The following is a 15,148-nucleotide window of genomic DNA, read 5'->3' as shown; positions in this document are numbered from 1 at the left end:
TGCAATTCTGTGTCAACACAGCCCTGTTTCTAGGCTGCCTGTCTGTCCCTGGGACAGTGTGGCCTGGGCCAGAGGAGGGTCCTGAGGTACAGCAGGAGAGCTGTCTCCCGGACAAGGTGCCGCACTTACAGGTGATGATGTACAGGTGAGCGGGCTCGCTGTGCAGCTGGTCGCCCCCGGCGCTCTGCACGGCCGTCACCGACAGCTGGTACCGCCGTCCAGGCATCAGGTCCCGCACCGTGTAGGACACCAGCCTCCCGTTGGGGACGTAGCGGCTCTTGGTGCTCTGGCTAGTGGTCACGTTGATGACGTAGGCCTCCAGTGAGGTGCCCGGAGTGGGGGCATCCCAGACTACGTGGGCAGAGGTGGCCGTGACTCGGGCGGCGGTCAGGTTGCCTGGTGGCAGAGGCCCTAGGCGAGCACGAAGCAGGGGAGGGAAGTGAAGGGGGTTGACGGGGTCTTCTGCCCAGGACACGGTTTAAAGATCTGACACGGATTGCTGAAGCTTCATTTGAAGCCAGCTTGGGTGGTTACAGAGAACTTCATGGTCCTAAAGGGTGGCATGGAGGGGCGTTTGCAGCTGCTCAGGGCCTGCAGCAGCTCCCCCTCCTGCCCCAAGAGGCACCCCCAGAATGCCACCCGCTGGCCCCCGGTGAGGCCCCCTGCCTGCTCAATCCATCAGGGTGCCCTCTGGGGTGGCACTTTCCATCCCTCGAGCCTGGCCATGCACACCTGCTCCTGGGATGTAGATAGGGGAGGGGGCTAGACAGGCAGAGGGTGGGCCAGGGCCCCAGCACTCAGGGTCAGAGCAAGGACTTGAGCCTGTGCTGTCCACCTGCAGCACCAGGCGAGGCCCTGCTCAAACCTGCCCTGCTCACCAAGCCCCTGCCCCTTTCCCCACCCCTGTTCACTGTGTCCCCCGTGCCCGGACAGCCCGCGTGTGGGGGAGGGAGGGGCGGTGAGGGCCGGGTGTCCTCCCCGTGACAGCACGGAGCTCCCTGGGGCGGACAGCGTGGGCATCCTTGCAGCTCACTCCTCCCGTCCTTGCTCAGGGACCCTGGGCCCGCAGGAGCCCGGAGCCTGCGAACACCCACGCGGAGGGCTGCCTAGGAAGGTCGTCCCCGGCAGGAGGGCCACCCAGCCCCCTGCAGCCGCCATCCCGGGCGCCTCTGGGCACACCTGGTACACGTGGCCAGGGCCAGGTTTCTGGTGCCACGGCCACTTTGGAGAGGACTGAGGGGTCGGAGGGAGGTAGGTGAGAGCTTCCAGAAGGCCCCACGCGGGCTGAGCCCTCGCCACTCTACTTACGGGTCCACACATGCAGCGGTGCCGAGGCCAGGCTCTCGGTGGGATGCTCCTGCCCCCCAAGCCCACTGAGGGCAGTCACCCAGATGGTGTATCTCCTTCCTGGAAGCAGGGCCCTGTGGGGAGGGGAGGCCGGGGAGAGAGGAACAGGACGGCTCTGCTGCCAGACTGAGGCTCCTCCGCGCAGGTGTGACGGGGGTGTGGGTCGTTACAGGGCTGGTGGCCAAGCAGCCTCCACGAAGGCCAGATTTGTGGCCTGAGACCTGAGTGCTCCTGGGGTAGGAAGCTACTCCCTGGTCTGTCTGTCTGGTATTGGAGTGGCTGGGAAGGTCACAGGCCTGCCGGGGTGGCTGCAGTGTGGTCAGAGGCTGGTGTTAAGACAGGAGAGGCCAGAATAGGGCAATTGGAGGAAAAGGGTTACAGGCAGGCCAGCCCGCCGGCGAGGCTGGCCCTGGGCTGGGAGTTCCCGGGAGGGTCCCCAGCCCCCTCGTGGAGGAGAGGGCCTCACGGCCCCTAAACGTTTGTGCCAAGTGAGGCTCGTGCGGAGTGCCGCTTCCTCCTGGGAGTCTGGAACCTTCACCAGGCACAGATGCCCGTGACCACTCCCAGGAAAAGCCCCAGGCGCTGTGTCTCTGACGGCCTCCCCGGGGAGACAGCACCTCACGGTCGTCACGGCTGGTGGTGGGGAGCTAAGCATGTCATGTGAGGGGAGGGGGCTCTGGAAGCTCACGCCTGGTCCCTGACTTGTCCCTGCGCCCCTTCCTTTTACCGATATTGCTTTGTATCCTTTCTCTGTCCTGAATCCAGCTGTGAGCACGGCCGCTGCTGAGTCCTGGGGGCCCCCTAGTGAATGTGGGCGTGGTCTTGGGGACCCTGACGTGGCCACAAAGTGCCCACCTTGGGCTCCATTTGTGTTTCTGTCCTGCCACTCTTGGGAAGTGGGCAGGATGTAAATCAAGGAGAGTCACAGCAATACTTAAAAGACAAAGAAAGTGGAGTGTCGTCTCCAGCACAGACAGCCGTCTGCTTGGACAGAAAGGACAGACATGCACAGAAAAAGTGGTTGTGAGAAGTCTGCAAACCAGAAATGTACCCAAATGTGGGTGGTTCAGAGGATGCGGCAGACAGAGCGCCCCGCCTGGCCTGTCCTCACCTTCCAGAGCCCCTGCCCCTGACCGTGGTCTGTGGCTGCTCTGGGCTGGACGCCGCAGAGCTGTTACCGCTGAGCCCGCCTGGACTGCTGCACAGGAATTGGTGGGCATGTCCTGGAGTGGAGCCGAGTTTACTCCCCAGCCTGGGGGCCCCTGCCTGGGAGGCTGCCAGCACTCTTCCTTCCTCACCCTTGCCCTCCAGCACTGCCCGCCCTCCTGGCCAGGGGCTGAAAACCTCTCTGGCTGGTGAGCAGCCCACAGGGGTGCCTGAGCCGGGGCGCCTAGGCCGTGGGGTCTGAGGCTTCCCTGCAGGGTTGCTAAAGTGTTTATTTCAGTCATCGGCCATTCTGAATGACTGATGTTCATTTGAATTTTATTTTTGTAGTTTTGTTTGTATGTAATTTGTAATAATTAAGCCTAAGAAGTTTATATGCCTAGTTTAAGGTTCGAACATATTACTGAACAAGATAAAAATGTCAGGCAACCCAGGGGTGCCATGGTTTCTCCCTCTCAGAGGCGCCTGCGTGACTCAGGCTGGAAGAACTCTGGGCTGGCCTCTGGGTGGCCAGTGTCTCGCTGGCCTCCGTGCAGGAGGTGCTGTCCTCAGATTTTTAGAGTGTCTCTGCTTTTTGGGGGGCACTTTGAAACACTTGTCTGGTGGCCCCATGAGGAGGCAAGGCAGGAGTGAGACCCAGGACCGACCAAGCGCCCCTGCTCCTCCGGGGGCCGGGCAGGTAGGGAGCACAGGGTGGCGGCGAGAGGGAGGCTGGGAGCCGGCGGGGGGCAAGGCCGCCGCGCTCTTACCTGAATGTGAACTTGTCCACACCCTTGTCCACGTCGGTGGACTCGTCCTCCTGGGCCTCGGGGTGGCGGATGGACACGCGGACGCTGCTGACGGTGGCGTGGCGGATCCTGTGCAGAGCCCACCGCACCGAGACGGCGCTGGCGGTCACGTTGGTGACCTCAAGGCCCTCGACGGGGCGGGGTCCTGGGGACAATGGGGGCACGGCCGTGTGGCACCTCCTCACCCCTGGGTAAGGCGGGGCCAGGACAAGAGAGGAGGCTCGGGAAGGGCACTGGGGGGGGTTGGTCACGGAGAGGTGGCCTCGCGATGCGCCATCCAGCCTGGGCTAGCTGAACACGTCCCTCAGCCCAGTGCAGGGTCGGGGTGGGTGGACACGCCCCAGGCCCCTGCCTTGGGGGGGCCTTAAAGGGGCTGCTGTGGGCACTGCTCCGGCTGGTCTTGGCCCCTTCAGACTGCCGGGGCGAGGTGGGCCCTTCCCGACCCTCTGGCTGTTTTGGTGGCACCAACAGTGACTGCCTGCACCGTGTGGGTGGCCCAGGGGCCTGACGGGGGAGAAGCCAGGGAGAGTCCTTGGCGACCTCAGGGAAGGGGCCGAACCCCAGCCAAGGGAGCTGAGAGGGGTGCCCGGAGCTCCCGGGGTGCAGCGCCCCATTCTGCGGGCAGTGGTCCCCCCTCCCACCCTGATGGAGCAGGGGAGGCCGTCTTCCTTCCAGAAGCCCTTCCCCGGCAGACCCCACCGTGAGCAGCCGCAAAAGCACTTCTTCCTGAAGCCAAGCTGAGGATGGCCTACTCCTCCCCCAGACCCCTGAGGGCTCGCTCCCCTGCCACGTGCCCGGGCCCACCCTGCTGGCCCAGTGTGCCCTCAGCACTGCGCGCTGTCCTTCCCCAGGATGTGCTGTCCTGAGTCCTCGTCCCGCCCTGCACTTGGCCCTCAATGTCCTCGGTGTCGGTGTCTGCTCGGGCTGGCAGGTGATGCCAGGATGCCTGCCTTCCTCCTCCCGAGGGACCTGAGAAGGTGCTCCCCCTGCCCGTCCTCCGAGGGTCCTCACCTTCCTCCTCACCCAGCTGCCTGCCTGTGCCCACCTGCCCCGGGCCTCACTCTGAGCCCGTCAGCCACCCCACGGGGCTCTCGACACGCCCAGCGGTCACACCACTTCCCAGTTCTCGCTCCAGCCTCCAGCCTCCAGCCGCCCCTTCCCCAGTCTCTTGACCCCCTGGGCCAGCGCCCACCATCCCACCATCATGGGTGTGTTCTGGGATTCTCCCCCCTCCCCTGTTGACCCCAGGAGCAGACAAGCCAGCTGGGGCCCCAAGCCTCTCTGGACGCCCTTACACACAACTTCCGTTCAGGGCAGCTCCCCCAGAGGGCCCTCCCTGCGGTCCCACGCTGCCCCTTCTCTTGACCTGCAGCAAGGAGGCTCCATCCTCACCCCCGGGACACCTGGCCGGCTCCCCTCGACCCCACCCCAGCGTGAGCTGGCACATCAGCCCCAGGACCTTCTCAGGGGGGCCCCGCCGCACTCCCCCAGCCTCACTCCCTAACCCCAGTCTCCGTCTCTGTCCCGCATCTGTTCCTCTCCTCTGTGAGAAGGTTCCCTCTCTGCCCTGCCCAGCAGCGCTGGCGCCAGTGTCGGGGATCGGCTGGATGGCCCCCAGCCGGCTCCGGGGCGTGCGGCCAGTGGGGCCCTCGGGGGGGGGCGGGCAGGGTCCGCAGACACTCACGCGTGCGGGCAAGCAGCACCACGGGCCTGCTGATGTCGTTCTTGTTGTTGGCGTTGCGCTTGACCGAGAAGACGGAGATGTTGTAGGCCCTGCCGGCTGCCAGGGCCCGGAGCTGGTGCGAGGAGCGGCCCCGGTCCACAAAGTCCGTGCGGCGGTAGGAGCCGTCGGAAGAGGCGTAGGTGACCGCGTAGCCGTCGAGCATCTGCCGGGCGGCTGGGCCTTCGGGTGGGCGCCAGGAGATGGAGACCCCGCTCTCCTCCACTCGCTCCACCTTGAGGGCCGTTGGTGGGAAGAGCTCTTCAGGGTTTCAGTCAAGAACAAGGGAAGGGGGGTGGTCAGCTGTCAGCCGTGGAAGCCCCGGCCCCCAGGCAGGTGTCTGGCCCATTGGCTCTCGGGCCTGGCTACCCCGGGGCGCAGGTGGGCCACTGCTGGTGGGAGCCCGCCTTGGGCCCCTGGAGGGTCTCCCGTGTGCGCACACGCATGACTGCGCTGATGCCGCCCGTCGGCCTGTTTGCTCCTCCCGGCTTCCCAGGCAGAGCCTGGGAGAGCAGCCGCCTGGGCACTCGGCCCTGGGGGCCGTTCGGCCCTTTGGCCCATCCCACGGGGTGTCTGCAGCCCTGGGGAGGAGGGGAGTCCGCCCCCCGACGCCGGCACCCTGGCCGCCTCACCTTTGGCACAGTCCTTGCCCGTGTAGCCCGCTTTACAGGTGCAGCTGTGGGACCCGTTGCTGGCCAGGCAGTAGCCGCGGCCCCCACAGGGGCTGGAGAAGCAGGGGTCGCTCACTGCGAGGGGGGAGGCAGCCGTGAGTGCGCGCACGTCGCCAGGCCCCCCTCCAGCTGGGCCTTGGTCCTGCCCAGGGCCGTTCCCGTGCTGATGGAGTTGCGGGGTGGAGGTGGGTGGTATCACGGTGGCACGTTGGGGAGTTGGATACGGGGGGGTGCGGGCACTCTCGGAGGGGGAGGGCAGGGCTTGCCGGGGCCCCGTGGAGAGGCCAGGCAGGGAAGGCCTCTGATTCTGAACCAGGCCGTGCTGCCCCGACCCGAGCCAAGGTGCTCTGGCAGGTGGTGACTTGGGGCGACCACTCCTGGGGGGCAGCGGGCAGCCGAGAGCACCGGCCCCTCCCCAGCCTCCCTCTGCACTGGGGCTGGGGTGCGGGTGTGGAGCCAAGCGCACAGGCCAGAGCCTGCAGTGCCCTCCGCTGCCCCAGGCCTGTGCAGTGGGGCTCCGGCCACAGGCGGTCCGCACCGTGCTTGTCCCCGGGCGGGCTCCTGTGCCCTGTGGTGGCGCTGGAGCCCAGAAGCCCATCCGCACTGTGCTAGGTCTGAGTGGTGCCAGCCAGGCCCAGCTTAGGGGTTGGGGACACTCGAACAGCCCAGGTCAGGCCACGCCCCACCCCGGGGATAGGCCTGTTTTGGGAGGGGATACACATCAGCAAGTTGAGAGAAGTACTGCCCAGACAGTCCCAGAGACCGGAAAGTGCTCCAAAGGAGAAGAATGGTGCTGGGGAGACAGGTGATAGGGTGGGCGCCCCTGCAGGTCTGTGGTCAGGGAAGCCCTCGTCCAGGAGGGACATCCCAGCCGGGACCTGGTCCCCGAGGAGCCCCTGCTCAGGCTGTTCAGGGAGAGTATCCCGATGTGAGGAACCGTCAGTTCCAGGCCCCCGGGGCGGCCCTGAGCTTGGCCAGTGCAGGGACAGCAGGGCCTGTGGCTGGACATGGAGCTGGGGGGGACGTGAGATCGCCGGGGAGGGTAAGTGCAGGAGGCGGGGGCGGGCGGAGGAAAGGACCCCGGAGGAGAGAAGGGCGGCTGGGACCCACCTGTCTCGCAGTGGTAGCCGAAGAAGCCCTCTGGGCAGACACACAGGTAGGCCCCGCCACCGTTCTCGCACCGGCCTCCGTGCTGGCAGGGCCTGGAGTCGCAGGCGTCCACCTCTGGAGAACACCCAGAGAGTCGGCCAGGGCGGCAGGGGGGTGTCTGGGGGAGGGAGGAGAGGACAGCGGGAAGAAGGGAAGGGGAGGCAGGAGGGAGGCCGGGCGGGGGTGTGGGGGGGCAGCGGGCAAGCCCGTCGGCGGAAGGGGCTGGCGACGGGCCGCTCCCCCTTGGCGGGCACCCGGCCCTCCCCTCCTCCCCCCCCTGGGGCCCCAGGGGTCCTGTCTGGCAGGGCCACGGGGACTGCCCCCATCCCCCTGCTCTCTGAGCGGCCCAGGGTCTCCGTTCGTTGACAAGAGGTTTTCCCGGGGTGTCGGGGGCCTAGCGGGTGTGGTTGGGACCTGGTGCGTGGGGACCCCCCAAGCGCAGCCCCTACCTGTCTCGCAGTGGACTCCAGCGAAGCCCGGGGAGCACTGGCAGACAAAGGCCCCCGGGAGGTCCCTGCAGGAGCCTCCGTTTCTGCAGGGCTGCGTCAGGCACTCGTCTGTCTCTGCAGAGAGGGGACACAAGACGGCATGACCCCACGCCCCCGGGGTCTCCTGTGCACCGACACTTCAGCCTCGCCGCTGCCCTCCACTCTGCCCACAGAGCCTGCCCCCAGGCCGCTCCTGCCTTCACTGCCCAGGCCTCGCAGGGGGCCCGACTGGACATCCTGGGCCTGCCCCGCCACGCCGAGGCGGTGTCTCTGTCTCGGGGCTCAGAGGCCCCCATAGGCGTGCGGGGAGCAGGGCTTATTCAGCGGTGCACCCGGCAGGCCTCCCCTCCCTCCTCTGGCGCAGAGCACTGGGGTGTGACCTGCCCCCCTGCCCCCAGGCCAGAGGCTGCAGGAGGCTAGCTTTTCTCAGCTGAGCTCTCAGTCCCCCTGGGGAGGCAGAAGCAGAGATATTTATAAACTGCTGTCCTTCTGGACATCAGAGCTGGCAGGGACCTGAGAGAGCAGGCAGTGCCCAACCAGAGACCAGCCCAGGGAGAGGGGCAGCCGGAGCAAGGTGACCACGGCCAGGGGACGCCAGTGCCCCAGGCTCACGGCCGGGGTGCCGGAGCTGCCGGCCCGCAGCGAGGGCCGGGACCTGTCTTACCCAGCTCACAGCGGGCTCCTTCATGCCCTGGGCTGCAGACACACAGGTACCCAGCGACGCGGTCCTGGCAGGAGCCCCCGTGCAGGCATGGCTGGGATCGGCACTCGTCAATTTCTGGGAGAGGAGAGCCCGGGTGCCAGGTGCCAGGAGAGACCCCAAGAATAAAGCAGTGTTGCTGTTGTTAGAGGGGGTGACTCGAGGCCAGATTAAGATGGACACAGATCAGCTCTGGTGTGAGGGTCTGGACAGAGGTCTGCGGCCTCCCCCAGGTGCTTGGAGAGGCCAGGATCTGGGCAGGGCTGCCTCAGGGCAGAGGGACGCCTTGGACCTGGGCACTCGGGCCGGGCGGCGCCTGGGAAGTGCCTGGGGCTGCCCTCAGGGGCCCTCGGGGGACAGGCCCAATCTTGCCAATTCATTAGATAACAATCACGTATGGAACCAATACATTTGGGGGTGAGTCCATCTTAAAATACTCACCGCAGGCTTTTTAAAAACTGGGAGTTGTGCTCCTGAATTAAAAGTGTTCAATTTAGAAGAGTTTACTTTTAATGCTTAACATGTAAATAAGTAAATTAATGGTAATGCCATAATGACACCTGGGGGCCGGCACCCAACCTGGGAGCTAGAACGTTGGCTGGCTCCTCTGGTCACGTGCACTTCCCAACTCCTTGTGACCCGAATTTCTGTGCTTATCTCCTCTGTGCCTCCTTAAATTAGTTTAAAAATTTTTATGAATACCTTAGACAATATATGGTTTTGATTTTGCTATTTATGAATTTTATTAATAGGACATTGTGGTATACGTACTCTTTTCTCACTCAACCTTATATTAATGTCTCCACATTGTTGTGGGTTGCCATTTTTACTGCTGTATAATATTCCTCAGTGTGATTATACCATACTTTATCCCTTCTTGTTTAGTAGGAATTTGGGTTGGATTTAGACTTCTTGCTATTGCAAAAAAAAAGCTGTGTCTTTCACATCTCCTGGTGTAGATGTGTGAGTTTTCCCTAGACTTATACCTAGAAGTAGAACTGCTAGGACACAGTTTATATGAATGGTCAACTTGACAGGCAAATTACTAAATTGTCTTCAAAGCGCTTCTCCCAATTTACACTTCCTCCAGCAATTCGTAAGATATCCTGTTGCTCTACATTCTCACCAATATTTGGGCTTTTTAGACTTCTGAAGTTTTGCCAATGAAAGTATCTCATTGTACTTTTGATTTGCATTTTGCTGATCACTAATGAAGAGAATGTTTCTTTTCATTGGCTTTATGTACCTCCTCTTCCATGAAATGCCTACCCGTGTGTTTTACCTATTTTCCTATTGGATTGATTTTATATATATATATAACATATACATATATATAACATATATATAATCTTCTCCCAGTTTGTAGCTTACATTTGACTTTCTTAAGGCCGATAAATTTAAATTCCTAATTTTTAGCTAGTCTAGTTGTCCATTTTTTCCTTTTTATAGTTAGTGCTTTCTGTGGCTGAAGGAATCTTTCCCTACCCCAAGGCCAAAAAGATATTTACCTACATTTTCTACACAAAATCATATACTTAAAAAAAAACCCATTTAAGTCCTTAATCCATCTGGAATTAATTGTTGTGTATGGTGAGAAGTGGGGAAACAATGTAGTATTTTCCCGAGTACATAACCATTTTATTCCAGTTGTCATGAAGATTTTCTCATATGCTTTCTTTCAGAAGTTTATAGTTTTAGCTTTTACATTTATGTCTATAATTCATTTCACACATATAGAAATTATCATTTTTGATGCTATTGTACATAATATTGTTTCACTTCATTTTCCAAGTCTTCACAGCTAGAATATGAAAATATAATTGGTTCTGTGTATTGACCCTGTATCCTGTGATCTAGTTGAATTCACTTATTAGTTCTATAGCTTCTTTTGTAAAATCTCTTAGAATTTTCTATGTGCACGATTGTGTCATCTTTACTTCTTCTTGCCCAATAGACATGCCTTTTTTCCCTTTTCTTGTCTATGGCACTGTCTAGGACCTCCAAGACAACGTTGGAAGGAACTGGTGGAAGGGACACCTTTGCCTTATTACTGATTATAGCAGGAAGTCTTTCACCATTAAGTATTTTGTTAGCTGTTGACTTTTTCATGGATGCCCTTTATCAGGTTGAAGACCTTTTTTTCTACTCTTAGTTTATTAAGAGTTTTTAAAATAATAGTTGAATTTTGTCAAATGATTTTTCTGCATCTGTTGAGATGATCATATGGTTTCCTCCTTTATCTCCTAATATGGTGAATTACATTTATTGATTTTCAAATGTTAAACCAATTTGTGCTCTTGAGATGGATCCCTCTTGCTCAGGTTGTATTATCCTTCTGATGTAGTACTGGGTTTGATTTTAGTAATATTTTATTAGGATTTTTGTGCTTTGCTCATGAGGAATATTAGTCTGTAATTTCATTTTTGTAACGTCTCTGGTTTTGGCATAAAGGCAATACTGGTCTCATAAAATGAGTTGAGAAGTGTTCCTTCCTCCTACATTTTCTGAAAGAGCTCCGTATATAGTATTATTCCTTTCTTAAATGTTTGATAGAACTCGGTGAGGCAGTCTGGTCTTGCCATTTTCTTTGCAGGAGAGTTTTAAATTACAACTTAAATTTATTTCATAGCTATGGGGCTATTCACATTTTCTATTTATTCTTGTGTCAGTTGTGGTTATTTGTGTCTTTCAAAGTAGTATTCATCATTTTCTCTAAGTTGTGAGATATATTGGCCTAAAGTTGCTCACAATATCTCCCTGTCCTTTAAATGCTGGTACGATCTTTACTGATGTCTCCTCTTTCATTCTGATATTGCTAATTTTTCTTTTTTTTTTTTCCTTGATGAGTCTAGCTAGAGGTTTATTATTTTTATTGACCTTTTCAAGGAATCAGATTTTGGTTTCATTGGTTTTCTCTACACATGTCTTTTTTATAATTACATTTTATAATTGTCTGTTATTGATAAATAAAAATGCAATGAATTTTGTTATAATAACCTATATCTACTAAATATGTTACATTTCCTATCACTTTTAGAAGTTTTCCTGTAGATTAAAGACAACAATATCAGCTGCAAATACTGACATTTTTACTTCCTCCTTTAGCATTTTCATGACTTTAATTTCTTTTTCTTACTTTATTGCATGGACTAGTACTGCCAGTGTAACATTGATTATTAGACTTAGTGATAATGGGCATCCTTGTCTTGTTCTGAATTTTAAGGGGAATGTTTGTCTACTTAGGATAATGTGTATTCTAGGTATAGTAAAACTGCCTCAGAAGCTAATTTCCTTCCTCCAGCTACATGCTGGTAGCTCAGCACGTCTGAGTCAGTTCAACAGAAGAACAGCTTTTGAATTCCAGATCCTCCCCTGTGTAACAAGGATCAGGAACACACTGTTCCACAGCTCTCTTGATGTAGTCTGTACCCCTTCTTCTATAAATATGTGGAGTGTACCCGTTGCACTTCAGATGGTGTGTCCAGCCTGCCTATGCCTGGCCTAAGCACCCCTCTCTGTGGGGTAACACGTGGGGGCTACGGGGGCTCTGCTATTTCTCTCTTCTAAGTTTTCCTTCCAATAAGTTCTATATTATTTTACACCACATGGTACTAGAAGGGTGTGTGTATCATGTTATTTTTATCTGGATGAGGAAGTACTTTTTTATTCCTTATTTGGTAAGAATTTGTTTCATGAATAGGTATGAATTTTATCAAATGATTATTATGCATTCTTTGAGATTCTTACATGATTTTTCTCCTTCAGTTGGTTACTGTAGCAGATTTTTCTAATATCAAACTATTTTTGCAATAACCCAACTTGATAATGGTGTATATAGTCTTTATAGACTGTCAAATTTCTGCATCTGTGTTCATATGTTTAATGGACCCCCAATTTTACTTTCTCCAACTGTCCATATCTAGTGTTGGTTTAAGGTTATCCTGGCCTCACAGAGTGGGTTGGCACATACTCTTTTCTACTCCCTGGAAGACCCTGTATCACGCTGCAACAAGCTGTTTCTTGGCAGTTTGGTGGAATTTACTCATAGCATTGTTTGGGCCTGGTGTTTCCTTGTGAGAAAACTTCTTTGCATCCTCAGCTCTCTGATAGGTTAAAAGGTATGATCTTATGGGTCCTCCGGTGTTTCCTTGATGTTACAGTGAGACTGATGGTATTTTCTAACTGTCTACATCCTAACTGAATGGATCACCTCAGTATGTTAAAAATACCATTTTATTATCTCACTCCTGATGTCCGCTGTTGAGAAGTCTGGTGCCGATCTGATTCTTGTTCCTTTTTTCTCTCTGGATGTTTTAAGGATTTTTTTTTCCTGTTTTTCTCTGATTTTCTTAACTTTTATTATAAGGTGTCTAATGTTTCCCTTTTCTCCTGTTTGATGTCCTGCAGGCCCTTTCAGCCTCTGGTCATTCACCAGTAATTCTGGGAATTACTCCACAGTTGCTCCAACATTTCCTCCTCATTCTTGGATTCCTGTCATCTCAACGTCAGCACTTCTACCCTCCTCAGTGCCTACGTTTTCTTTTGATTTATGAGTGTTTCCCTGCTTCTTTCTCGTACAGCCCCGCACACCGATCTGTCCACTCATTAACTTAAGTCTTCGTCTGTATCCATTTGTAAGTTGTGTCTGTTACTTCAACTATTATAGTTTTTCAATCTTCTTATTTCTGCTTTCTTTTAAAAGATTATATATTGATCCTTTTTTTTATGGCCAGTGCCATGTTTCCTTTTGTATGTTTGTCATGCTTATTTTATATTCTTATTTATCTTCTATACTTCTACCCCCAATAGTATATGTTGTCTGGACTTTACTGTTGTTTCTGAGGTGGCTGTACTTGTTGGGTGTCTTGATATCTTGGCTTATGAGCTCACGCTCCCTGGTGGTACCCACTCCTCATCTGATGGCATGTTGAGGAGAAGTGGCACTGGGACAGGGGTGGCCTCCTAGACAGTAACCACCAGCCCTGGGGGGCTTGGAAGGACAGGAGTGAAGGAAGATGCTTGAGGCCAGGTGGTCTCCACCTGTTTTCTGGAACTCCTCACCTGATAGGGCCGCCCAGGTCCGACTGGGCCTTGCAGGGCATTTGGGAGACAGAAATGTGTTATGTGCCCCTCCCATCTCTGGATGCTGTCACTGTCCCTAAGCTACTTTGTTTAAAAACTTCTCTTTCATGAAAAATGTGTTACCATCACACAGATTTTCTGATGAACAGAGTCTGGGATGCTTTGGCTTAATGCAACATGCTTGCGGTGGTGTCTGCGGCGCCCCTGTCTCCAGGGGCGTGGGTCGGGGGGCCTCGCCTGCAGGCCGTGCACCCTGGCACACCGTAGGGCCCTGGAGGCAACGCTGTCTAGAGCAACAGCCCTCAAATGGCTGTGGGGGCTCGTGGGGGCCTTGTTCAAACGCAAGGTCTGATTCCACAGGTCTGGGTGGGGCTGGGGGCAGGAGGTGAGTCCTAAACCCTGCTCTGCCTCTTCAGGGCTCTGCCTTTGGGCTCCCTCTTGGCCTCGGTGGCTTCCTCTGCAGAGTGGGCGTGTGGGTGCTGGACCCCATGCTCTGGGACGCTCTGAGGACAGGGAAGCCCTTAGAGAAGGGTACAGAGTGGAGCTGGCACTGGTCATCACCACCATCACCACACGGTTTTGGCCGCACTTTGCACAGAGGATACCGAAGGGAGGAGGGGCAGGCCAGGGTCAGAACTGCAGCCGTTGTGCTCTTCCACTCGGTCCAGGGGAGGAGGGCTTGGCCTTGCGCACCCACCCACCCACGCACCCCAGAGGGCCCCCAGGTCACCGTGGCACTGGGGAGGCTCGCTCCAGATGCCCTGCGGCTGGCAGACGCGGATGTGGTTGGAGGCACTCGGGCTGTAGCCTCGGTCACACGAGTACAGGGCCACCGAGCCCAGCCGGGTGCCGTTGAAGCGCAGGGTGGCGTGCGTCACCTCCTCGGGCGGGCCGCAGTCCACCTCTGCAAGGACACAGCAGCCCTGTCCTGCACCGTGGGCTGCCTGCTGGCCCCTCCTGCTGCTCTGCCCTTGGCCTCACCGGGCTGCACGGCCCGGGGCCATCGCTCCCCACACAGCCCATCCCAGGGTGAAAGCGCCATGGCTTCCAGAATGGGCTTCTCAGAGGTTTCCTTTCCTTCTTTCCCATCCCTCCACTCGGCCCCCTGCTGGGCCCTGCTCTGCCCTTCAGGGAGCGGAGGACCCCCGGCCCTCTCACCTGCCTGGCACCGGCGTCCTGTGTACCCTGCTTGACAGCGGCAGGAGAAGTCTGTCCCCAGGGCCTCGCAGGTACCCCCATTCATGCACGGGCTCCGGAAGCAGGGGGAGGGGGCTGCAAGGGCACAGGGGGTCCCTGTCGCCCACCACTGTGTCCTCCCCAAAGGCCTCGGGGCTGCAGGGGAGTGTCCCGTCTCTCGCCCCAGCTCCGCCTCCTGCGCCTCCGTGGTCGGGCCATCCCTGCCCACCGGGCCTGTCTTCTTGTCTGCGCCCTGGCCCGCTGGCCTCCGCCCCCCTTACCTATCTCGCAGTGCCGTCCCGAGAAGCCTGGGGGACAGTCACACTTGTATTTGCCGATGTAGTGGAAGCAGGTGCCGCCGTTGTGACAGGGGCCAGAGGCGCATGAGTCTGGCTTCCCTGGAAGCAGGAGGCACCCATCGGGCGGGGGCGGGGGTCACGCGTCCACCACCCCTGCCCCTTCCCTGATCCCTCGACATCCCAGAGCTGGGGCCTTGGCGGGGATGCTCCTGACAAGCAGACGCACAGTGGCAGGGTCGGGGGTCCTGGGTCGGGGCCTGGCTCCTCCCCACTCTCTACAGGCTGATCCCCACCGGCTGGGGCCGCACCGATCTCGCAGTGCCTTCCGGTGAAGCGGTAGGGGCAGTCGCAGTGGTACTCGCCGCCTGCTTCCTTGCACGTGCCGCCGTTCCTGCAGGGCCCCGAGCTGCAAAGGCGCGGCCGGGCTGCGAGGAGGGACAGGCAGAGACAGAGAGGCGGGTAAACCAGGGCCAGCTTCCCGGCCCCGCAGTGCCCATGACGCCCCGCTCGAGCCTTCTCCGTCCTCAGGCACCGCTGGGCCCCGTGCGCCCAGGCCTGCCTCTC

General features: G+C 57.1%; 1 protein-coding gene across 9 annotated transcripts in view; it reads right to left on the bottom strand.

Annotated features, from left to right (window-relative positions):
• SNED1 (sushi, nidogen and EGF like domains 1) overlaps positions 1 to 15,148 on the bottom strand; it is an 88,143-nt gene that overhangs the window by 23,162 nt on the left and 49,833 nt on the right. For 6 of the 9 annotated variants that reach the window (XR_009700805.1, XM_061189157.1, XM_061189170.1 and 3 more), the window contains 12 exons: positions 14,893 to 15,009; positions 14,567 to 14,683; positions 14,268 to 14,381; positions 13,819 to 14,013; positions 7,992 to 8,105; positions 7,289 to 7,402; positions 6,801 to 6,914; positions 5,652 to 5,765; positions 4,984 to 5,280; positions 3,261 to 3,444; positions 1,309 to 1,421; positions 130 to 411 (listed from right to left, as the gene is read on the bottom strand). Coding sequence is in view for 8 of the 9 variants with exons in the window: in XM_061189157.1 (XP_061045140.1) it covers positions 130 to 411; positions 1,309 to 1,421; positions 3,261 to 3,444; positions 4,984 to 5,280; positions 5,652 to 5,765; positions 6,801 to 6,914; positions 7,289 to 7,402; positions 7,992 to 8,105; positions 13,819 to 14,013; positions 14,268 to 14,381; positions 14,567 to 14,683; positions 14,893 to 15,009 (1,875 nt within the window). In the remaining variant the exon portion in view is untranslated. The remainder of the gene's footprint in view (positions 1 to 129; positions 412 to 1,308; positions 1,422 to 3,260; positions 3,445 to 4,983; positions 5,281 to 5,651; positions 5,766 to 6,800; positions 6,915 to 7,288; positions 7,403 to 7,991; positions 8,106 to 13,818; positions 14,014 to 14,267; positions 14,382 to 14,566; positions 14,684 to 14,892; positions 15,010 to 15,148) is intronic. The other 3 variants (XM_061189180.1, XM_061189190.1, XM_061189225.1) reach the window with 2 other exon arrangements.

Source organism: Eubalaena glacialis, chromosome 1, assembly GCF_028564815.1.
Source record: "Eubalaena glacialis isolate mEubGla1 chromosome 1, mEubGla1.1.hap2.+ XY, whole genome shotgun sequence".
NCBI lineage: Eukaryota > Metazoa > Chordata > Mammalia > Artiodactyla > Balaenidae > Eubalaena > Eubalaena glacialis.
This window is presented reverse-complemented; position numbering and strand designations above follow the sequence as displayed.